General features: G+C 45.3%; 1 protein-coding gene across 36 annotated transcripts in view; it reads right to left on the bottom strand.

Moving 5' to 3' along the window:
- The window catches only part of clasp2 (cytoplasmic linker associated protein 2), a 582,371-nt gene that overhangs the window by 71,792 nt on the left and 484,632 nt on the right, over positions 1–25,947 (bottom strand). For all 36 annotated transcript variants that reach the window (XM_038809903.1, XM_038809905.1, XM_038809907.1 and 33 more), the window contains one exon: positions 20,344–20,500. In XM_038809903.1, the coding sequence (XP_038665831.1) occupies positions 20,344–20,500 (157 nt within the window). The remainder of the gene's footprint in view (positions 1–20,343; positions 20,501–25,947) is intronic.

The raw sequence follows: 25,947 nt of genomic DNA, 5'->3' as shown, positions 1-25,947 counted from the left end.
CCTCCAATTCGTTTGGTCACATGGAATGTCAGAGGTTTGAATGGCCCAGCAAAACGGTCGAGGACATTTGCCCATTTTAAGAGTTTAAACTTTGATGTTGCTTTCTTGCAGGAAATCCACTTACGTATCAGGGATCACACCACGTTGCGCAAGGGTGGGTTGGACAGGTTTTTCATTCTGGTTTTGATAGCAGGGCCAGGGGTACAGCGATTTTAATTAATACAAGAGTTTAGTTTTTCTCCTCTCAGATTATAGTCGACCCCAATAGTCGATATGTTATTGTTAGTGGCTCCCTGTCGAACACCCCAGTAGTCATGGTTACCGTTTATGCCCCCAAATGGACGATATGAATTATATTAACTTCCCCATTAGCCTCCCGGGTCAATGTGGCTTTTAAATCCTTTTATTGCCCATCATGGATGTTGGACATTGCCCTACTAGCTGACAAGGCCTTCAATGAAAAGATATCGCAAGCCATAGCAGAGTACACGGAGAACAACCAGAATGGGGAGGTCTCGCCCTCCATGCTCTGGGAAGTGCTAAAGGCCATATCAAGAGGGGAAATGATCACTTTCAAAGAGCAAAGACATAGGGAGGAAAGGGCGGCTAGGCAGCAGCTGGTTGACTCCATATTGGAGGTAGACCGTAAATACTCCGAGGCACCGACCGTAGAGCTCCTGGCGGAGAGGAAAGAGCTACAAAGGAACTTTGATCTGCTCTCCGCCAGGAAAGCAGTGCACCAACTTCGCCAGGCACATGGGACCCTCCGCGAACACAGAGACAAAGCCAGCTGCCTGTTGGCACATCAGCTGAGAAAGCAGGCAGCCACCAGAGAAATTGCATAAATCAGGGACACCAGAGGCACATTAGATCTTCCTACTTAGATCCCGAACTACAGCCCCAAGGCCATTTTCAAAGTACTAGATAAACTAATCATGGCGTTTGTATGGGGGGGGGGGGAATCCCAAAGAAGGACCTACAAGAAACACGGGGGGAGGGGGGGGGGGGGGGGGGGGGGGTTGCCCTACCAAACCTGCAATTCTACCACTGGGCGCCGATGGCTGAGCGAATAAGGGGATGGATCAAGGAACCAGAGCTGAGTGGGTGCACGCGGAAGAGGCCTCCTGCATGGGAACCTCCCTCTGGGCCCTCACCACGGCGGCACTCCCATCCCCACCCAAAAAACACTCCAGCAGCCCGGTGGTGATAATCACCCTCCAGTCCTGGAACCAACTATGGCAGCAATTTGGCCTGATCAAAATGTGGACAAAGCTCCCATCTGCAACAACCATAGGTTCACACCAGCGCTGACAGACGCCTCCTTTAAAAAGTGGGGTCAGGACGGAGGGACACTGATAGCAACGCCAGCAAGTGACAAGAGCAACACCAGACCCATTTGCGTATTGCTCCCTGTAATTGTTTCTCTGGCACCCAAATGTGTATGTTTATCTTCCTCCCCAGTCCCCTCCACAAACAAAAGCCTACTTATGTGTTAAAAATAATATTGCCAATTGTACAGTTGCTGCTGTTGAGCTGGTGCATAATACCCTGCCAGTTATTTTATTTGATTTATTTTTTGGTATGTTTGTGTGTACTCTTCTCTGTGTACATAACGGTAAATATACTTCGTTCAAAAACCCAATAAAAAACATTTATAAAATAAAAGCCATCTTTATAGGTTAGAACCCCCTGCAGATAAATTTGCCATGTATGACTTTCTGGATATCTACCCATCCCAACTGGCAAGGTGGATAAGAGCAGTGAATTGGACTCCTCGTTACACTGTGACGAGTGTTTAAAATGTATTGGGCTGATGCAGTCTGATAAAGCCCCTGGGCCAGATGGCTTTCCGATTGAATTTCACAAGAAGTTCTTGGAACAGCTTGTACCTTTGTTATTGGACCTATTCACCGATTCCCTATCCCAGAGGTCTCCACCTCCGACCCTTATTCAAGCCTCTATTTCCTTGCTCCTAATGAGGAACAAGGACCCGATAGAATGTAGTTCATACAGTCCTATCCCGCTTTTGAATGCAGACATCAAGCTGCTTGCTATGGTTCTGGCACTCTGGTTGGAGCCTCGTCTCCCAAGTATAATTCTGGAGGATCAGACCGGCTTTGTGAAGGACTGACAATTGTCAGCCAATATAAGTCACCTGCTACATGTCATCCTTTCCCCCTCCCAGTACCCAAACTGGAGGTGATAGTATCTCTGGGTGCTGATTGAGTGGAATAGGAGTATTTAAGGGAGATTTGGATTTGGTCATAAATTTGCTTCTTGGAATTGCCTGTTATATAATTCCCCTACAGCCTCTGTTTATACAAACGCTTTATACTCTATGATTATTTTCACTTAAATAGGGGCGCTACACAGGGTTTCCCACTTTCTCTACTCTTGTTCACCCTGGCGAGAGAGCCGCTCTCTATGGCGTTGAGGTCCTTTAGTTAATGGAGGGGTATCAGTCGAGATGGGGTGGAGCATGGGGTATCTCTCAAGGTGGAAGATCTACTTCTGTATATTACATACCCAACTCCCTCCATCGACTGCATAATGAAATTGCTTAACACCGTTAACTCCTACTCTGGATATAAACTGAACTTGGGCAAGAGTGAATGTTTCCCGGTTAACTCCACTGCTGGGTGCACACAATTGGGGATATTACCTTTCTGCCTCTCTAATACAAGCTTTTGTTATCTGGGAATCCAGGTGACCCACAAGTGAGCCTGACTTCATAAGTTGAATTCACAAGCCTGCTAACAGTGTTAAAATGAATTTACAGAGGTGGAACAACCTTGTTCTATCTTTGACAGGTAGAATTAAAACAACTAAAATAAACGCGCTGCCGAGGTTTTTTGTTCTCTCCATTTTTTTGCTCAAATCCGTTTTTATCAAGGTTAACAAATTGATTGGGTGGGCAAAAGTCCGGGGGGGGGGGGGGGGGGGGGGGGGGGGGATTTGCCCTCCCCAATTTATTGTTTTATTACTGGGCTGCTAACATCCAAAAAATTCTGTGTGGTTCAGTGACCCTGATTCTATTTGCCGATAAATGGAGGCTTGCTCCTGCATCACGTCTACTCTTCTTGCCATAGTCACAGCACCATTGCCCTTTTCCCCCGCTAAATTTTCCTTAAAGCCAGTGGTGGTTACCTCTCTTAGGATTTGGAAACGGTTTAGACAGCACTCGAGGCTCCCTTCTCCATCTTCGCTAGCCCCTAATTGTAATAATCACCCTTTTCTGCCTTTTGGTTTGGACTCAACCGTAAATCTTGGAAGGTGAAGGGCGTGGTGCGTTTTGGGGACCTAGGTTTGCTAGTTTTAGGGAGTTAGCTGATAAATTTCAGCTACCCATCTCAAGCCTTTTTCGTTATTTTCAAGTTTGCAACTTCTACTGTACGGCTTTTGCTTCCTTTCCTTTGGCGCCACTTTCCTCCTGTTGAAGAGGATTTGTGTCTCTGGCTCGGGGTCTATTTCATATGGCCTATATGGCCATATACATTTTCCGGATCCCTCCCCGCTAGGTGGGGTGAGGTCGAAATGGGAAAGTGAACTGGGCCCTATACTCATTAGTGAGGTTTGGAGGGAGGGCACTTCACAGGGTCAACTCCATGTACTCATGCGCTTGGTTGAGCCTAATTCTGTTGAAGGTGTTACACAGGACCCACCTGACTAGGGCAAGGATAAGTGGGTTTTTCCTAAATGTTGAAGATATGTATGAACGCTGTGCTCCTGGCTCTGCTAACCACATACATGTTCTGGTCCTGTCCCAAGCTCGTAACCTTCCTTCCTTATCACCATGTCGGAGATACTCCATTTGGATCTGGGCTCATGTTCACTCATCACAATATTTGGGGTGTCTGCTTCACCAGTGAGTCAATCTGGGGTAGAGGCAGATGTTGTCGCCTTTGCCTCCCTGAAAGCCCGGAGGCAAAATATTGCTTGGTTGGAGGTTTCCCCCTCCGCCCAGTGCCTCTGCTTGATTGGGTGACTTAATACCATTCCTAAACGTGGAGAAAATCAAATTCACCATCAGGGGGTCATTGAGAGGTTGCATTTAAGATAGCAACCATTTATTTCCTGTTTTAGGATTTAGTCACCGCCAGCTGTTAAGGGGTTTAGTTTAGTTTGAGTATTTAAGCTAATTGTGTGTTGGCTTTTTACTTTTATATTTGCTTGTGATTTCCTGCATTCTTTTATTCTCTTGTGTGTTGGGCAGTACGATAGCACAGTGGTTAACACTGTTGCTTCACAGCACCAGTGGTCCCAGGTTCGATTCCCGGTTTGGGCCACTGTCTGTGTGGAGTCTGTACGTTCTACTTAAAAGTTAGATAATTTGGACATTCTGAATTCTCCCTCTGTGTACTAGAACAGGTGCTAGAATGTGGCGACTAGGGGCTTTTCACGGTAGCTTCATTGCAGTGTTAATGTAAGCCTACTTGTGACAATAAAGATTATTATGTAAAATCTCTACTAAAAACATGAAAAAAAAAATGAGTATTGGAGAACCCTGTCTGACTGGTCCAAACATCGAATCGCATTTTTAGGAGGCTGACAGTCTGCTTTATTAAGGACCTTGTGGCTGAATGAGCAGTACTGTATCAGTCATGTCATTTGCCGTGTTTTCTATGGTACCGCATTCAGGAGCCAACCTCTCAGCGCCAATCTCCTTTAGATATCGCTGGCACTGTTTTTTCAAATTCATTTACAGGATGTGAGCATTGCTGCTAGACCACCAATAATTGCCCATCTCTAATTGCCTTTGAGAAGGTGATGGTGAGCTGCCGCCTTGAACCGCTGCATTCCATGTGATGTAGATACTATCCAGAGTTCTTTATTTACAATTTCAAACAGAAAACGTGATCCTATATTTTTCACATTATAAAAATGAATACTCTGATTCTTTACAATACAAGCTGCATTTGCTTTCAAAGAACAGGGTTTCAGTAGCAAACAAGCTGAGGCACGGCAGAGATGAACAATGTTAAAGAGGTGGACACAGGCAGTCTTTGTAATTTAAAAAGAAAATTACAGGATATAGTTGTCACTGGCTAAGCCAGCATTTATTGCCCACCATTAGTTGCCCTTCAGAAGGTGGCGAGTTGGCTTCTTGAACTGCCACAGTCCCTGCGGTGCAGGTACACCCACTGTGCTGTTAGGAGAGAGTGCCAGGATTTTGGCCCAGCTACAGTGATGGAACGATGATATATTCCCAAGTCAGGATGGCGAGTGACTTGGAGGGGAACCTGCAGGTGGTGCCGTTCCCAAGAATCTGCTGATCTTGTCCTTCTAGATGGTAGTGGCCGTGGATTTGGAAGGTGCTGCCCAAAGAATCTTGGTGAGTTCCTGCAGTGTAACTTGTAGATGATATACCCTTCTGTCACTGTTCATTGGTGGTGAAGGGAGTGAATGTCTTGGAAGGGGTTGCAATCTAGCAGGCTGCTTTGGCCTGGATGCTGTCAAGCTTCTGGAGTGTTCTTGGAGCTGCACTCATCCAGGAAAGGAGAGTACTCCATCACACTCTTGACTTGCACCTTGTAGAAGGGTGGCAGGCTTTGGGGAGTCAGGAGGAGGTGAGTTAGTCACACAGGATTCCTAGCTTTGACCTGCCCTGGTTGCCACAGTATTAATATGGCTAGTCCAGTTATTTCAGGTCAATGGTAACCTCCAGGATGTTGATTGTGGGGGATTCAGTGACAGTAATACCATTGAATGTAGAGGGGCACTTGTGTGGCACAAATTTTACTTGCCACTTGTCATCCCAAGTCTTGCTGCATTTAGATATGGGCTGCTTCAAAATCTCAGGAATAGCAAATGCTGCTGAACAATGTGTAACCATTAACAAATATTCACATTTCTGACCTTATGGTCTGACCTCATGGTGGAAGGAGGGTGGGTCACTGATGAAACAGTTGAAAATGGTTGGGCCTTGGACACTATCCTGAGGAACTCCTGTAGTGTTGACCTGGAGCTGAGATGATTGACCTCCAACCACCACACCTATCTTCCTCTGTGCCAGTTATGAATCCAAAAGGAAGGCATGGTGGTGCAGTGGTTTGCACTGCTGCCCGCAACGCCAAGGACCCGGTTCTATCCCAGCCCCAGGTCACTGTCTGTGTGGAGATTGCACATTCTCCCAGTGTCTGCACGGGTCTCACCCCCACAACCCAAAGATAGAACATAGGAAATAGAACAGTACAGCACAGTACAGGCCCTTCGGCCCACAAAGTTTTGCCGACCATTTATCCAAATCTAAAATCAACCTGACCTACACCCCTTCAATTTACTGCTGTCCATTTGCCTGTCCAAGAGTCGCTTAAATGTCCCTAATGACTCTGACTCCACCACCTCTTCTGGCAGTGCATTCCAAGCACCCACCACTCTCTGTGTAAAGAACCGACCTCTGACATATCCCCTATACCTTCTTCCAATCATCTTAAAATTATGTCCCCTCGTGACAGCCATTTCCGCCCTGGGGAAAAGTCTCTGGCTCTCCACTCTATCCATGCCTCTCATCACCTTGTTCACCTCTTATCAAGTCACCTCTCTCCCTTCTTCACTCCAGTGAGAAAAGCCCTAGCTCCCTCAACCTTTCTTCATAAGACATGCCCTCCAGTCCAGGCAGCATCCTGGTAAATCTCCTCTGTATCCTCTCCAAAGCATCCAGATCCTTGCTATAAATGAGGCGACCAGAACTGGATACAATATTCCAAGTGTGGTCTAACCAGGGTTTTATAAAGCTGCAGCAAAACCTCGCGGCTCTTAAACACAATCCCCCTGTTAATGAAAGCCAACACACCATACGCCTTCTTAACAACCCTATCAACCTGGGTGGCAACTTTGAGGATCTATGTACGTGGACCCCAAGATCCCTCTGTTCCTGCACACTTCCAAGAATCCTGCCTTTTACCCTGTATTCAGCATTCAAATTTGACCTTCCAAAATGAATCACATTTATCTAGGTTGAACTCCATCTCTGTCACTTCTCAGCCCAGCTTTGCACCCTGTTAATGTCCTTTGTAACCTGCAACAGCCCTCAACACTATCTACAACTCCACCAACCTTTGTGTCATCGGCAAACTTGCTAACCCACCCTTCCACTTCCTCATCCATACAATTTATAAAAACCACAAAGAGCAGAGGTCCCAGAAAAGATCCCTGCGGGAGACACTGGTCACCGACCTCCAGGGGGAATACCTTCCATCCATTACCACTCACTGTCTTCTTTTGGCCAGCCAATTCTGTATCAAGACAGCCAGACTTCCCTGTATCCCATGCCCCTAACTTTCTGAATGAGCCTACCATGGGGAACCTTATCAAATGCCTAACTGAAATCCATATACACCACATCCACTGCCCAACCTTCATCAATGTGTCTTGTCACATCCTCAAAGATTTCAATGAGGCATGGCCTGCCCCTCACAAAGCTATGCTGACTATTTTTAAACAAACTAGGTTTTTCTAAATAATCATCAATCCTATCTCTCAGAATCCTTTCCAATATTTTGCTCACCACAGACGCAAGACTGACTGGTCTGTAATTCCCAGGGATTTCCCTTTCTTGAACAGGGGAACAACATTCACTTCCCTCCAATCATCCGGTACTATTCCAGTGGAGAGCGAAGACGCAAAGATCAACGCCAACGGCGCAGCAATCTCCTCCCTCGCTTCCCGTAGTAACCTTGGGTATACCCCATCAGGGGACTTATCTATCCTGATGTTTTTCAAATTTCCAGCACATCCGCCTTCTTAATATCAACCCGTTTGAGTCTATTAACCTGGTTCACGCTGTTCTCATGAGCAACAGGTCCCTCTTGTGAATACTGAAGCAAAATATTCATTTAAGGCCTCCCCTATCTCCTCAGACTCGAGGTACAAGTTCCCTCCATTATTCCTGATCGGCCCTACTCTCACTCTGATCATCCTCTTATTTCTCACATAAGTGTAGAATGCCTTGGGGTTTTTCCTAATCCTTCCCAAGGGCTTGCCCCCTTCTCAGTCCATTTTTGAGTTCCTTCCTGGCTACCTTGTAACCCTCTAGAGCCATGTCAGATCCTTGCTTCCTCAACCTTACGTAAGCTTCCTTCTTCCTCTTGACTAGAAGCTCCAATTCTCTCGTCATCCAAGGCTCTTTCACTATTCCTTCCTCATTTCAGTGGGACAAAACTATCCAGCACTCGCAGCAAGTGCTCCTTAAACAACCCCCATACTACTGTTGTGTATTTCCACAAGAATAACTGTTCTCACATTATGCTCCTCAGCTCCTGTCTAATAGCAGTATAATTTCCCCTCCCCCAAATAAATGCATTCCCATACTGTCTGTTCCTATCCCTCTCCATGACTATGGTAACGGTCAAGGAGTTGTGGTCACCGTCACCGAAATGTCTCCCACCGAGACATCTGACACCTGGCCTGGCTCGTTACCAAGCAGCAAATCCAATATGGCCTCCCCCGTAGTCGGCCTATCTACATCTTGAGTCAGGAATCCTTCCGGTACACACCTGGCAAAATCTGCTCCATCCAAACCATTTGCAGTAAGGAGGTTCCAGTCAATATTAGGGAAGTTGAAATCACCCATCACAACAACTCTGTTACTTCTGCACCTTTCCAAGATCTGCCACCTAATCTGTTCCTCTATCTCTCTGCTGCTAATGGGGGTTTTATAGAAAACTCCTAATAAAGTGACTTCTCCTTTCTTGTTTCTGACTTCCATCCATACTGACTCAGTAGACAAACCCTCCTCAACTACCTCCTTTTCTGCAGCTGTGATGCACTCCCTAATTAACAGTGTCACTCCCCCTCCTCTTTTACCTCCCTCCCTATTCTTCTTAAAATATCTAAACCCCAGAACATCGAACAGCCATTCCTGTCTCTGTGAAATCCATGTCTCCGTAATGGCCACAACATCAAAGTTCCAAGTACTTATCCATGTTCTAAGTTCATCTCCCTTATTCCTGACACTCCTTGCATTGAAACAGACACACTTTAACCCATTCCACTGCGTGCAACTGTCTATCCTTCCTCTCAGACCCGCTGCATACTATTTCTGCCTATTCAACAGCTACCTATCCTCTGATCCATAGCTCGGATTCCCATCCCCCTGCCAAACTAGTTCAAACCCTCCCGAAGAGCTCTAACAAACCTCCCACCCAGGATATTGGTGCCCCTTCAGTTTAGGCGCAATCTGTCCTTCATGTTTAGGTCCCACGTTCCCCAGAAGGTATCCCAATGATCCACATATCTGAAGCCTACCCTCCCGCACCATCCCTGTAGCAACGTGTCAGCTCCCCTCGCTCGCTGTTCCTTACTTGCACATGGCACTGGTAGCAATCCCGAGATTACTACTCTGCTGGTCCTGCTCTTTAGCTTCCAACCTGACTCCCTAAAATCACTTTTTAGATCCTCATCCCTTTTCTTCACTATGTCGTTGGTGCCTGTGTGTACCACGACTTCTGGTTGCTCCCCCTCCCACTTACGAATCCTGTAAACTCGATCTGAGACATCCCTGCCCCTGGCACCCGGGAAGCAACATACCTTCTGGGAGTCTTATTCGCGACCACAGAATCTCCTATCCGTTCCCCTTCCCATGGAGTCTCCTATCACTATTGCTTTTCTATTCTCCCCTTTCCCTTCTGAGCCACAGAGCCAGGCTCAGTGCCAGAGACCTGGCCGCTAGGGCCTTCCCCTGGTAGGTAATCCCCCCAACAGCATCCAAACGGTGTACTTGTTTTGAAGGGGAATGGCCACGGAGGATCCCTGCACTGTCTGCCTGTTTCTTTTTCTTCTCCCGACTGTAACCCAGCTACTCTTGTCCTGCACCTTGGGAGTGGCTACCTCCATGTAACTCCTCTCTATCACCCCCTCAGCCTCCCGGATGATCCGAAGTTCATCCAGCTCCAGTTCCCCAACGCGGTCTCTGAGGAGCTGGAGTCGGGTGCACTTCCCGCAGCGGGTTGTAGTCAGGGGGGACACCAGTGGTGTCCCTCACCACCTACATCCTACAGGAGGAGCATGCAACTGTCCTAGCCTCCATCCCCTCCGATCTGAATTCCCAAAGAGATTTAAAAGTAAAAAAAAGATTAAATGCCCGTTATGCCCTTGAAAAAAAAATTACACTGCTGCTACTCTCAAGTGAACCCTCTAAAATTAGTGATTCTGCTAAATGATACAAATATAACTTGCTGCCCCCAAAAAACAGAACAAAAAAACCAAACAAACAACTCTTACCTCACAGAATGTAGCTGCCCTGTGAACCAACTGGAATTCCGCCCTCTGACTCTACTCCCAGTCAGCTGCTCTCTCTGTAAACTCCTGGCTCCCTTCTCGCTCTTTGAGGAAATGTAGGAAATGAAATGAAAGGAACACCTTGCTCCCTCCTTAACAAACTCCCTCAGTCACCAAATTCTCACTATAGCACTCAAATGCACCCAAATTCAGAAGTCAGTGCAAACAAAGTCACCACTTTAAGATGGCTCACTTTTATACTGTCTTTGATTGATTGATTTATTGTCACATGTACCGAAGTACAGTGAAAAGTATTTTTCGGCGGCCGAGGAACGTACACAGTACATACATAGTAGACACAAGAATAATCAACAGAGAACATTGACAAATGGTACATCGACAAAACAGTGATTAGTTACAGTGCGGAACAAGGGGTCAAACAAAGCAAATGCATGAGCAAGAGCAGCATAGGGGTTGTGAATAGTGTTCTTACAGCGAACAGATCGGAGGTGGAGTCGTTGAGGAGTCTTGTAGCTGTGGGGAAGAAGCTATTCCTATGTCTGGATCTGCAAGTCTTCAGACATCTGTATCTTCTGCTTGATGGAAGAGTCTAGAAGAAGGCAATGCCTGGGTGGGAGGGGTTTCTGTTAATGCTGTCTGCCTTCTTGAGGCAGCGAGAGGTGTATACAGAATCAATATGGGGGTGGCAAGTTTGTGTGATGCGTTGGGCTGAGTTCACCACAGTCTGCAGTTTGTTGTGATCTTGGACCGAGCAGTTGCCATACCAGGCTGTGATGCAGCAGGATAGGATGCTCTCTATTGTAGCCATCTGGGATGGCCACTTACAAAGGATCCCGGGAAATATGGCCACCTGCAAAGAATGATGGGAATTATGGCCAGGTTTGGGATAGACAAGCTTCATCTTGTATCTTTGCAAACGGCAGCCCAGAAGTATGCAAGAATTCACACCTGCAAATGGGCCATTCAAGGCGATTAAAATAACAATGGGACCATCAGATCCATCGTATCATCTTCCAGGCTAGGCTGCACCGAGGTCCTGCTCGGAGCCCTCCCAGGATTGGTGACCGATGCCCGCCCCAAAAGTGATGTGGCAGCCCCTAATTGGATGTGACCAATCAGAGGGTGGAGCCCTGAGGAATTAATTGATAGAAACTGCCCACAAAAGGGGCAGGGAAAACTCAAGCCAGTTAAAAGATAATGCAGCCATGATTTCTGTCTCTCTTGGATCTGGCCTATGCCAACCCAAGTGGAGCAGAACGACCAGACAAACAAGTTCAAGACCAACGGTTGCTACCAGACGGATGAGCCCAGCAGAAACAAGCCACTTCTTCCACCCAGCCACGCAAGATCCGGACAAAGGCCGTGTCCATCTGCATAGAGTCGGTTGCCCTGAAGTATAGGTTATTGCAGTTGTTAAGTGTAGTTTAACTTGTAGTGTTTTGTGTTGCATGTCGAAGTAATCCTCGTGTGTAAATAAACTATCTTTAAACTTGAACTGACTAACTGGTTGTGTGGTCCTTTGATCGATATCTGGTAAATCCTTGTGGTATCATTTGATACCTGGCGACTCTGAAAAGCAATATTATCATTAATAACTGCCATATCTAGTTAATTTGGCAACATTATTGGTGACGCTAGTGGGATAGTATTGCACTCATTAAAAAGAGCAACATTACTGGCGTCTCCAGTGCAAATTGGCAACATTATCACACATCTGTAGAAGTTTGAGAGAGTCGATGCAGACATGCCCAATTTCTTTAGCTTCCGTAGACCCCCAGGAACATAAAGCTATCGACCATCTCCACTACAGAGCCATTGATGCAGACGGGAGTGTGTGTCGTGCTGCGCTTCCTGAAGTTGATGATCAGTTCCTTGGTCTTTCCAACATTTAGAGAGAGGTTGTTTTCAGTGCACCAGGCAACAAAGTGATTTATCTCCCTCCTGTAGTCTGATTCGTCATTGTTTGAGATGCGACCCACTACAGTCGTATCATCTCCAAACTTCTAGATTGAGTAGGAGTTAAATCTTGCCACACAGTCATGTGTGTATAGGGAGTACAGTAGTGGACTGAGCACACATCCTTGCGGGGCTCCGGTGTTGAAGACTATTGTGGAGGTGCTGTTGCCTATCCTGATAGACTGCGGTCTGTTGGTGAGGAAGTCGAGGATCCAGCTGCACAGGGAGGGGTCAAGTCCAAGATTGCGGAGTTTGGTTATTGGTCTTGTTGGGATAATGTTGTTGAAGGCAGAGCTGTAGTCTATCAACAGCAGTCTTACATAGGTGTCCATGTTGTCGAGGTGTTCGAGTGTTGATTGCAGAGCCAGTGAGATAGTGTCTGCTGTGGATCGGTTGCGGTGATAGGCAAACTGCAGTGGATCGAGACCGTCTGGGAGGCTGGTAGTGATCCATTTCATGACTAGCTGCTCGAAGCATTTCATGATAACAGATGTTAGGGCCACCGGTTAGTCGTCGTTGAGACAGGCTACCTTGTTCTTCTTTGGTACTGGTTGATGTGTTAGGCAGGCTGGGTCGACGTGGACTGCACTTGATGCAGTGTAGCGAGAGACAGAGCTCTAACACTTGATAAGATGCAACACGATTTTATTTAACGTCTTAACTACTATACATGTTCAACTGTGGGTTGACACTATATTGACTTGACTGGAGACCTAGTACTCGCCTGACCAGACTTACTAGCTACCGCATGGTGTTTGCACTGGCTAGCTCACGAACTCTGTCTCAGTGGCTGGGTCCTGAGAGAGCGGGAAACCTAGTGCCCTATGGCTTTATAGTAGTAGTGTCCTGTCTGGTGATTGGCTGCTCTGTTCTGTGTGCTTACTGGTCATCCTGTGTGTCAATCACTGCCTGTCTGCACTCCATTACATACATAGATGTATATTATGTCACTGGTATTATGGTGGTCTTCTTGAAGGAGATGGGGACCTGAGAGCGGAGAAGTGAAGTGGTGAAGATATCTGCGAATACATGCGCCAGCTGGTCGGCGCAGGCTCGGAGTGCTCGCCCAGGGACTTTGTTGGGGGCCCGTCACTTTCCGTGGATTCACTTTCAAGAAGGCAGCTCTCACCTCTGAGGCTGTAATAGTGGGTATGGGTGCATCCAGTGCTGTTGGGGCAGGTGGCACTGATACATTGGCTGACTGCTCAAAGCGGGCATAGAACTTGTTCAGATCATCGGGTAGGGATGCTGCAGCCCCAGATATTCCCCCTGGCCTTGCTTTATAGCCTGTGATCTTGTGCAGGCTCTGCCATAGTCGTCGTGGGTTAGTGTTGTTGTTGTTGGCCTGGGACTCTAGTTTGATGCGGTATTGTCTTTTTGCATCCCTGATGGCTTTCCGTACGTCAGACTTGAACGCCTCTGTCCGGAACTTCAGCAGGGAGTGAACCCTTTGGTTGAGCCAGGGTTTCTGATTGGGGAAAACCCGTATTGTCTTCTTTGGTACACAGTCCTTGACACACTTACTGATGAAGTCTGTGACAGTGGTTGCGTACTCGTCCAGGTTAGCTGCCGCGGCCTTGAATATGAGCCAGTCCACAGTCTCCAAGCAGTCACGGAGGATGTCCTCAGATTCCTTGGGCCAGCACTGCACGGTTTTCTTGACTGGCTCATAACGCTTGAGTTGCTGTTTGTAAGCCGGAAGTAGGAATACCGACTTGTGGTCAGGGAATGGAGAGGTAGGCTCCTTTGATGCTCGTGTAGCAGTGGTCCAGGGTGTTTGCACCTCTGGTGGAGCAGGAGATATGTTGATGGAGTTTGGGTAGGCCCTTCCTGAGGTTGGCCTGGTTGAAGTCTCCAGCCACAATTGTCAGGGCTTCGGGGTGATTTGTTTCTTGGTTTTGATGGTGGAATGTGGTTTGTCAAGTGATTTCTTCACTTCCACCTGGGGTGGGAGGTAGACTGCTGTGATAAGTACAGAGGTGAATTCACGTGAGAGGTCGACGGGGTGACACTTCACGATTAGGTATTCTAGGTCTGGGGAGCAATGGCACGCTAGGGACACCACAGGCCTTTGTGCGGTCCATTCGGTGGATTGGAAAACGTTCCGGTTGGATGGCACAATCTGGTGTGGCTGGAGTGAGCCATGTCTCGGTGAAGCAGAGCACACAGCAGTTTCTCACTTAACGCTAGCCTTTGAAAACTGGCTTAATCCAATTAACTAATTAACAAGCTGCAGCTGCAAGTAGAGTCTGAGTGAACTCTGTTTAAAGCTGGTTTAAAACTCACCTTCTTCTAACCCAAACAGTAACTTTTAAAGTTAATTTACTAAATAAAAGATTAGACTTTAGATAAAACTGAACCCTTAATATCCCTCAGTCACCAAACTCTCACTGTAGCACTCTAATGCACACAAATTCAACACTCCAGGGTAGGTGGATTGGGCACGCTAAATTGCTCCTTAATTGAAAAAAAAAGAATTGGGTACTCTAAATTTAAAAAAAAAGGACTCTAAGCAGTGACGAATTTTCCTCCTGATTCCCAAGGATTCCACCTTTGCTAGGGCTCCTTGATGCCATACTTGGTCAAATGCTACCTTGATGTCAAGGGCAGTCATTCTCAGCTCACCTCTGGTGAACGGTTCTTTTGTCCATGTTTTGTCCAAGGTTGTAATGAGGTCAGGAGCTGAGGTTATTAGAACATAGAATTTACAGTGCTGAAGGAGGCCATTCGGTCCATCAAGTCTGCTTTCCCTTGGAAAGATCCCACTTGAGCCCCACACCTCCACCCTATCCCCGTAACCCCACCTAACCTTTTTGGACACTAAGGGGCAATTTAGCATGGCCAATCCACCTAACCTGTACATCTTTGGAATGTGGGAGGAAACCGGAGCACCCAGAGGAAACTCTAATGCCTTTCCTCTGCTGATATTAATTGCTTTAATTTCCTCACTTTCATTAGCCCTTTGATTACAGTCTATTTCTGATGTGCAATCTGTGTCTTCCACTGTGAAGGTAACACAAAAATATTTGATCCATGCCTTGGCCATTTTTTCATTCCCCATGTTAATTTCTCCTGGTCCTACCTTGAAGGGGCCAATGCTTACTTCAGCTACTCTCCTTTTTACATATATGTTTTTAAAGTTCATACAATCTTTTTATATTCTTGTCTAGTTTACTGACATATTCTGCTTTTCCCTTTCTTCAACTTTTCAAAGACCCGTTTCTGGTTCCTAAAACTCTCTCAATCCCCAGCTTTACCGATATTCTGTGAAACATAACACACCTCGCTTTAATTTAATACTATCCTTAATTTCCATAAGTGATGGATGCAACTTTCTTGCATTTTTAATAGAATCTAATTTTGTTCAAAATGTTGAATCATTTCTTGAAATGTGCCATATCTTTCAGTATATTTACCCAACTTACTTTAGCCATTGGTAAACTCATGCCTATGCAATTGGCTTTGTTTAAGATTAGGATTTTTGCTTTGGACATGAATAGGTTGTTCTCAACCCTCATTGGTTCCACAACACATTGTTCTAGGATTACTTAGTTAGTTCTATAACATTTTGTTGCTATATTTAATTCGTTAGGTTAGAGGTATAGTTGAATGCATCTGCATTTAGGTATCTTTCAATGTTACTGGGATTGAGCAATTTATTTCAAATGCTTGAATCTTCTGAGGGGAAGAATCAATATAACAAGGAACATAAGCTTATCAATGTACTTGTGCCATAATTCAGTGTTTGGAAACGGCTTTTGTTGCATAGTTTGAGAAGATGGTAACTTCATTTTTGCGTTTTAGCTTATTTTTGACCACCCAGTATAATTAATGCACTGGTGTAATTGAACAAAAGGTAGAATTTGGCGAGGAGCACAAGATAGCAATTTAACATGATACTACTGTAAATTACAAACAGATAGAAGTTGAGCACTTGCACTATCTATTAAGTCTCAAGAGCTGGAACAGGCAGTGAACGTAATGAAGTGTTCAGTTTCTCGATCAAGAAATCATAGATATATGAGGAGGTCATTCAGCACCTCAAGCTTATTCAATCACATCATTTCTAATCTATACTTCAGCTGTATTTAACTAATTTGTGCTCAAGATCCCAATACCCTAAATTAATAAAAATCCATGGATCTCAGTCTGGAAAATTTGAAATGACCCAACATCCACAACTTTAATGGGTGGGAGAGTTCCAAACATCCATTGGTCTTAACTTGAAAAAGTGTGACTGGATTTCACTCTTAAATGCTCTAGTTCTAATTTTAACATTCTGCCCCTTGTGCTGGATTCCCCAACAGAAGAAATAGCTTCTCTGTATCGACTCCACTGAATACTTTTAGCAGCCTTCAAGCCTGAGATCAACTGGGTGCAGAGAAAAGTATCTTGATTATAATTCCTTGTTATATCCAGTAAAACAAAACACAAGATATACCAACATGTATTTATATAGGGTGCGATTTAACTAAAAGGTTTCCCAGTCTGGTAGCGAGCGGGAACTTTGGCGAGCTCCCCGACGAGGCCATCACCGTGATAAACTGTTAATTGGTTCACGTAACGAGCCTCAAGGGATTCATGCCACAAATCATGGTTTGCCGGAACTGCGCTAGGCCAGCCCCTTGCAACAAGTGACAGAGGCACTTAAACCGCTTCTTCACAGGCAATCGCACTCTGCTCGCAGCCATGCTGCACGGAGTCCAACCCCACGCTTTAGTGAATATGCACCGGACACCTGACCCCCGTGGGAAGTGTGCACGCATGCATGATCTTCATGTGGTGAATGCACACAAGCTGGGTATTCAGGGAGTGGAACCCCTTCCTGTTGACATACGGCACTCTCAGTCGGCCCAGTGAGCGCAAGGCAACATGCGTGCCATCCACTAATCCCTGGACCGAGGGCATTTGCCGATGGCGGAGGATCCTGCTGCCCGGGCATCATGTTGGGCTTGGTCCATGCCAAAGTGTTTTTATCTCTCTGCCCGGGGAAACAGCCATCCGTGACTTCACAGATGCACTTGTGGGCTGTAGCTTGTGAGATGTCACAAGTATCCACTCGAGCCCTGGAATGATCCTGCAGCGTAAATGTTCAGGGCTGCGGTGACCTTGATGGCCACCGGGACGGAGTGTCCCCCTCCTCCACATGGTGCCACATCTGCGAGGACATGGCACAGATGCTGCACTGTCTCCTTGTTGAGGCAGAGCCTCCTGCAGCACATACTGTTCATCATCTGTTCGAAAGACCAGTGACGCCTGTACACCTTAAGCTGTCACGGGCTTCCACCACTGGATCCCTCCCTGGCCTGATGGGCAGCTGGGTCCTCAGGGTGTGGGGTATACATGGGCCGCTGACTCGAGTCTCTGTTGACGCTGCTACCACCTCCTTCTCCATTGTCTGGCTGCCCAGTCTGCCAGCAGCACCACTAGGGCAACTTCAGTGGGGTCCAAGATATCGTCCATCCTGTGTGATATCTGTACGGAATTGAGAGAGGTTGAGAGACTGACAACCAGCGATGTCTTCCACTCCAGGACCGTCCAGTCCTCCTATTGTTCCGCACCCTCCCTCCAGCCCGCCCTACCCACAGCCATAGCGGGGCCCCCTGCTCACCGGACCCCAGACCCTGTACCCCATATACACGCATGTAATGTTACTTGGACCGGGTGCTGGTTCCCTCCCTGGTGCACTCAACCACCCTCTGGTAATGCAAATGCCCCCAGTGTTGGGGGCCAACCCCTAGTTGTTCAGATATTGGTCATTGTATCCATGGTGTTGCCTCCCGCAGTGTTCAGGCACAGTGCCCAGGCATCATGGTTTGATTGAGATGCTATGCAATAACTGCCACATGCTATGTGGCAAGTCTATCCACAGGGATCCACTTGGGATATGTGAAGCTCTCACGTAACTGCGTTACGTGAAGCAGCACGGTAGCATGGTGGTTAGCATAAATGCTTCACAGCTCCAGGGTCCCAGGTTCGATTCCCGGCTGGGTCACTGTCTGTGTGGAGTCTGCACGTCCTCCCCGTGTGTGCGTGGGTTTCCTCCGGGTGCTCCGGTTTCCTCCCACAGTCCAAAGATGTGCGGGTTAGGTGGATTGGCCATGCTAAATTGCCCGTAGTGTCCTAAAAAGTAAGGTTGGGGGGCGGTTTGTTGGGTTAAGGGTATAGGGTGGATACGTGGGTTTGAGTAGGGTGATCATGGCTCGGCACAACATCGAGGGCTGAAGGGCCTGTTCTGTGCTGTACTGTTCTATGTTCTATGTAACTACAATTCCCAATTAATAATAGCATTCAGCCGCGTGGCCGGAGGCCTCCACGTTAATGGGAGTGATGGGTCGTCGGTTGTTCACAATGGGCTGGTATCACGGACCCGCGAAACCCATCGCCCCTGAGCTCAGCCCAGCCCAGGTCATGTGTGGCCATGCCCCCTGCTCTGCAACTGCCCCCTCTTCCCCCCCAATGGCGGCAGATCATGGGAGGTTGTTAGATAGGGGATCGCTCCCGTTAATTGTATGGAGATTTGGCTTTAGTGGAAATCATTGGTTTCTCACCATGCTCAGATGATATCTTGATTTTGCCAATGGGAGCGGGCTGGTTCGAACGCAAACAGATTGGCGCCTGGTGGGGTTCTCTATTCTGGCCTCTCCCCTGTTTTAGCAGCCTCGACGGACTCTATCTTAAGCGCAATACGGCCATTAAATTGCACCCATAGTTTTTGTTGGATTATATAAAAAACTTGAAAAATGCTTGGCACTATGCACTTTGTGGTAGCATCATATCATCTTCACCGAGATGATGTTCATTGTCATGTAGATACAGTACTTCTCATTTAGTTTGGAGATTGTCAAATCCCCAGGCTGTGGGCTAAATCTGGCTTATTTTGCAATTGTAAATAGATTTACAAGCAGCTCCTTATTGAAGAAAATAAGCTTTGAAGACCTTGCCAGCAAAAACAGCGGATCTACAATTCATATCATTCATGAATGATATTCACCAAAGGCCATCAGCCATTGTTTAAGTAGGCTACTTAACTGCACATCATGCTACATAATCATACAAATTAAGGTACATGTGCAAAAGAATTATTTTGTAAGCCCAACTCTAGACTTAAGATTAATCAAGTTTAGGCAGTTCAAAAATATTCCCCCATCTCCAAACCCTGTGTCTGCGTGGGTTTACTCCGGTTTCCTCCCACAGTCCAAAGATGTGCAGGTTAGGTGGATTGGCCATGATAAATTGGCCTTAGGGACCAAAAAAGGTTAGGAGGGGTTATTGGGTTACGGGGATAGGGTGGAAGTGATGGCTTAAGTGGGTCGCTGCAGACTCGATGGGCCGAATGGCCTCCTTCTGCACTCTATGTTCTATGTTTCTAATTTGCAAACTATTTCAGGAATGCGCACAATATCAAAATTCACTTGTGTTTCTCAGATGGATAATGGGGTTTTAAAACTTGTTAGGCTCACAGACCACAGTTTAAATTGCTTTGAAACAGAGTGAACTTCAGTGATTATTCAATTTGCTGATCGACTACGTAAGTATTGTAAAGAAACATGAACAGCATTTAAAAGGACTAATTAAGAGCTAAATTATGTGCAATATATTTTAATGAAGTTAAGTTGCAAAGCAATTTAAGCATCCTGTAGCAAAGGGTAGGAAATAGAACTTTGGAAGGATTCGGGATCACTCACGCATTATCTTGTAAATGTTATTTCCAGCAAAACTATACAAGTACTGGAAAGCAATTCTAAAGCAATACATATTTGGATGCCTGTGGTAAAAAAAACTACTGCAATGAAAATTCAAGCAAGGCTATTTCAACTTGGAAAGTTTTATAAAAAAGCCTGATGCTAACCTCACCTGAAGTCCACATTTGTCACTGGTTGGATTTCAGGAGTGAGAACTCTGGATGATTTTTTTGCTCCTTAGTGGTAGTGCTGATGCCAACAGTAGTATTTTAGAAACTGATACAGCCCAAGTAACTTAATAGACAGGTGGGAATTGACCTCATGCCCCAATGAATCATGATATTTACAGCCATTTTAAGGGAGAAACAAGTAAAAGGAACAAGCTTTACATATTCTTTTCATGGCTTCCAATTGGCATCAACTAAGCTGAAATAGCTTTCATAGAAATGTTTAAAATACTCACCAGTTCCCCATCCTCATCTTTTGCAGCATCCCTTCGCAAAGGTTCATTCATTTCTTCTTGACTAAGGAGACTAAAGTTCTGGATTGCTTCAGTCATTCCTCGAAGAGAGCAGTATATTTCTTCCGAATTCATGTTCTCTGCGTCATAGTTAAATGCACTGTTCACGAACAAAAAGTGTGCATTGTCAAAGTTTTACTGCAGAGGTTTTGGTTGATTAAATACTGGTTTGGCCACATTTGGAATACTGTATCCTATTCTGGGAACTGCACTTTAGGAAGGCTCACTTAAAGATGATGCTGAAGAGATTTCTGAGAATGGTTCCAGGAATGAGAGAATTTAGTTACATGGATAGATTAGAGAAGGTTGAGAATAGATTTCATAGAGATGTTCAAAATTATATCGGGTCAGGACAGGATAGGGAGAAACTGTACCCATTGGCAGAAGGTCAGAGGACACAAGTGATCTGTGTCTGTGAGGTTAGTGGTCTGAGACACATTTCAAGAAGGGTTGGTGGTGGCAGATTCAGTTGATAGCTTCAAATTGGAATTGTATAAGTAAACAAAGGGGAAAAAAATTATTGGGCTAGGGGAAGCGGCAGGAGAGTAGGACAAGTGACATTAGAACTGATGGCCAAAACGTACAAATGGCAGATTTTGAGAGTCCGAAAGGAAGAACCTAAGAAATAGGAATGAGTGAATTATTTTATTTTACTAAGGAACAAAAGTAAAAGGACCTGCATTTATACTGTATAATGCCTTTTTACGACCTCACGATTCCCCAGAGTGTTTTACAACAAATGAAGCACTTTCAAAGTGTGATCAAATGTGTAACATCAGAAACACGGCAGCCAAATTGCTTCAACAAATAGCAATGTGGGATTGACCAGATAATCTGTTTCAGTGATGCTGGTTGAGGGATAAATATTGGCCAGGACTCTGGGGGGAAAAAGCATCCCTACTGTTCTTCGAGATAGTGTCATATGTGATCTTGTATGTCCAAAGGGCAGATGAGGCCTTGACCTAATGATTCATCTGAAAGATAGAATTTTGTGCAATATTTCCCACTTATGCACTTTTGATTTTGTGCTCAAGTTTCTGGAGTGGGACTTGAATTTACCATCTAACTTAGAGGCATCAGTTCTATCACAGCCAATATACCCATGAACAACCATGCTTGAGAAAGAAATATATTTTGGCACAAATTGACATTATCCACTTCATATGTTTGCTTTTCTAAGCCCATTTCCTTGGTTCAGGTACTTAGAACAGGGAATGGGCAGTTTTTTTTCAAACACAAGACTACATATATTGCAGGCTAGCAGAGTTATCCCGCTTTTAGTGAGTGAACGGATCTCAGTGAGGGAACAGCTCGAAGAACTAAGAATAGCCAGTATTTCTAATTTAAAAGAATAAAACATTAAGCAGGGTTCAAGCCTCAACTTGCTGCATGTGCCTGCTGCATTGTGCACCAGAGGATAACATTTGCAGATAGGATCGGATTTGACAGTACTGCTGTCACTTCTCTCCTTCATGGGTGTATCGTCCGACCTACACCATTTAGCTAATGTCATGAAGAATGGCTACCTGCAGAAGGTGTGGTTGACTACAGCCATCTTTGGAATCATGTCATTGGCTTCAGTATGTGCTAATGATTGGTAGCATCTGCTTCAGATTTAAGGAAAACCAAAATCATATTCATACATTTTCTTTCAACCTCTCTCTGTACACCCTCATTACACGTAGAAAATCACAGTAGTCAGACAAAGTCAACACGGTTTTACGGTAGAGAAATTTAGTAGTCATTTTTGAGGATGTAACCAGTAGGGTAGATAAAGCAGAACCAATAGTTTTGGTATACTTCGATTCTCAAAAGATATTGGGCGGGATTTACTGGCTGAAGGTTTGCATGCAGGAACAGCTTACAATTAAGAAGGCAAATTATATGTTGACATCTATTGCAAAGATACATCAATATAAGAATAAGGATCGAACAGGGTAATACGAAAACCACACCTGGAATATTGTGCAGTTTTAATCTCTATATTTAAGGAGGCTTGGAGACAGTCTGGCAAAGGTTTATTAGATTGGTTTTTGAAATGTCTTATGATGAGAGATTGAGAAAATTGAGCCTTTATCCTGTGGACTATAAGAATGAGAGCTTATCTCATTGATACATGGAAGATTCTGAAGGGCTGAACAAAGGAGACCCTGCCAGGTTGTTTCCTCAGCTGGGGAATCTTGAACAAAAGGCAACAGAGCCTCAGAATAAGGAATTGATCGTTTAGGATTGAGATCAGAAGAAATTGCTTTGTCGAATGGTTACAGCACAGAAGGATGCCATTTGACTCATTGTGTCTGTGCCAGCTCTCTGCAGGAGAACCTCATCTAAGTGCCACTATTCTGCCTTTTCTGTATAATCTTGCACATTTTTCATTTTCAGATAATTCATTCAGAGGGCAGTGAATCTTTGGAATTCAACAGGGTTGAGGATATTCCACCATTGAATACGTTTAAGGCTAAGATATTTGGTCTCTCAAGAAATTGAGGGATATAGGAGGTGGGTGGGAAAATGGAGTTGAAGCCAAAGATCGGCCATGATTGTATTGAATGGCAGAACAAGCTTATTCAACTCTCTATTCAAAGGAGAGTTGGTGGGTGGGCAATTTTTAAGAGTACGGTAACGTTGTGGTTATGTTATTGGATGGATAATCCAGAGGTCTTGTCAAATAATCAGAGCAGAGAAGTTGGTGGGGGTCACCATTTTAGCTGGTTGGCTAGTTAACAGGAGTGAAGTGGAGGGGAGTTGGGATGGCTGGGTTTCATTTTTTTGTTATGGCGGGGGCGGAATGCTGACGTGGGTGGAGTTGGTGTGGCATGGTTGGTTCAGGGGAGATGGCAAAAACCATCTTGGCGAGGGCCCAGAGGGTGAGCGAGGCATGGACCAGACGAGTCTTGTTTTTGTGCATTTAAGGGGTTTGAATGCGGACATTGTGTTTCTTCAGGAGATGCGTCTGATGTTGGGGGAACCAGACGAGGCTGAGGAAGAGCTGGGAGCAGCAAGTATTCCATGTGGGGTTTAGATATGAAGCTGAGGGGGTTGCGGTGTTGATCAATAAGAGAATGGCTTTTGAGGTGGGGAGCATTGTGACTGACTCAGTGGGTAGGTTTGTAATTGAGTGGGAAGTTGGACGGGACGCCTTCCGTACTAGTGAATGCATATGCTTCAAATTGAAACGTTGTGGAATTTCTGAGGTGGGTTTTAGTGAAGATTTCAGACCAATAACCTCCGGTCCACCCTCAGAATGGCCTCCACCAACCTCAACTTCTCAGTCCAATCTATCCACTCCCTATGCACCTGAATCGAGATAAGTTGCCCCCTTACCGCCGCCTTCAACACCTCCCACAGCATGGAGGTGGAAACCTCCCTCACCTTATTCAGCTCCACATAGTTCCGGGTGGCCACCCTCACCCTTTTACAAACCCCCTTATCCGCCAATAGCCCTACACCCAACCTCCACTGCGGCCGCTGGGCATCCCCCTCTGTCACCCGCAAGTCCATCCAACTGGTCTGACACCACCGCTGCCTGATTCAGCCACCCCCGCCAACGTGCCTTATCCAAGACAAAGAAATCAATCCAGGAGTAGACCCCGGTGCACGTGTGAAAAATAATAAAACTTCTTTGCCCTTGTCCTCCCAAACTGCCACGGTTCTGTCCCACCATGCATTTCATAAAACCCAGCATCTCCTTTGCCATGGCCAAAACTTTCAGGGACTGAGGGCACGACTGGTCCAATTTAGGATCCAGGCCGTATTAAAATTCTCTCTCTTTCTTTTCCCCCCGTTCTACCCCTATTTTAATCTCATTTTCCAGCACTTGATCTGTAGCCATTGGGATTATCCAGCCCTTAAATGTGTCAATGGACTTTTGGCTGGTTTGTTGAAGTCTTTGCAGCATGTCACGCGATGAGAGTTGGAAAATCCCAGCCTATGGAAGAGGGGCTAACATATACGGAGACCCTTAGATATCAAGAAGCTTAAAGAAAACATGGAAAGCGCAGGGCAGATATCGAGGGCTCGATACTTCAGAAAACCTAGAGAAGTATAAAGAAGTTGGGGATGAAGTGAGGTTAAAAAAAACTTAGGAAAGCCAAAGAGTAAGAGAAAATACTGGCAAGTAAAATCAAGGAAAACCCAAAGGTTTTTTAAGAAATACAAAAAGCAAGAGGATAACTAAAGGAAAAGTAGGGCCCATGAGTTGCAAATATTTATTTAAAAGAGAGAGAGAGAGAGAGAGAGAGATACATAGATAGATCAGAGACAAAAACTGCAGTTGGTATGGCCAGTAGAGAGAAAGCGGCTATGAGACGTTGGCAAGCTGTCAGGCAGAACGTGGGAGGGAGGACAGTCTCATACCATGGCAATCTTAAGGCTCTTAATAATTTGTCCTGGTGATGCCAGGAGGAAAATAAAAATCACCATATTCTACTTTATTGCTGATAATCAGCTTGGGAATTCTTCAAAGACCAAGGGTCAGCATTCGCAGTGACTCGATGAAACTGAGAAACGAATCCATTGGGAAGATGGGAGTGGTAGTGGATAGTTACCTACAAAGAATTTAATCCTGTTGAGAGTGTGTTGTGATGTATCTGCATGAGGTGAGGTTATTGGATGCTACCTTTTCTGTACTTTAGAATATTAGTTGCCTGCTATGTAATGTTTAGTTGTGTTGCTTTTAATTTCTTTGTTTCAGTAAAATTCTTTTATTTGAAGTAATGTTATGTGATAGTTGGAATTAGTTATAGGGAATTTGAATATCTTTTTGTAAAACTGATCAATCTCGATAGGGATTGCAACACTTAGTCTGCTGTGGAAATTGTTTTTTGATTGTGAATATCAGTTGTAAGTGTTGGGAGAGGTCCTAAATTGTAACACTAAACTTGGGGGGAGGGGGTGGGAAAGAAAGATTTTAAAATTCCTAAGATTCTAATCTACCTTCAAACCAGAGATGCTCATTATCTTGATCAATTATTACACGTGTGTTGTACTGTCTTCAATAATGCTAAAGGTAGACTTAATTTTCTGCACTGCTGTCTCACATGTTGCCTCTAGTTTTAATTCCGCTCCTGCACGAATGAAACAAATTCTCATCACATACAGAAACAGCAAGTGGCTTTTTCTTGGATACTAGTTTTACCAGCGAATACTAGTTTTAGCAACGAGTGTTAGATACAAGGAGAGCCAGTTTACGCTGCTGCATTTAGTCTCCTTCGAATTGTTATCGTTAAATGTAATAGTAATATGAAGGCTGCAATTTCTATCTTGAATGCTTGAAATATCAGAAATGCCCAAGGTAGAAGCTATGGACTTTGTCAATATCAAAAGTTAGCTGAGTTCATTATCAAGCCTGCTAATGTCAGAGGTTCAGGTCTCCTACATTCCCCATTAAAATCTGCAACAACAACAACCGGTCCTCTATATAGTGCCTTTAATGTAATAAAATGTCCCAAGGTGTTTCTCGGAATGTTACAAAACAACACGAAGATGTTTAGGCGATTCCTAAATAGCACAAATTCGAGTGCACCCATTTATGATGTGATATATTAA

Source organism: Scyliorhinus canicula, chromosome 10 (assembly GCF_902713615.1).
Source record: "Scyliorhinus canicula chromosome 10, sScyCan1.1, whole genome shotgun sequence".
NCBI lineage: Eukaryota > Metazoa > Chordata > Chondrichthyes > Carcharhiniformes > Scyliorhinidae > Scyliorhinus > Scyliorhinus canicula.
This window is presented reverse-complemented; position numbering and strand designations above follow the sequence as displayed.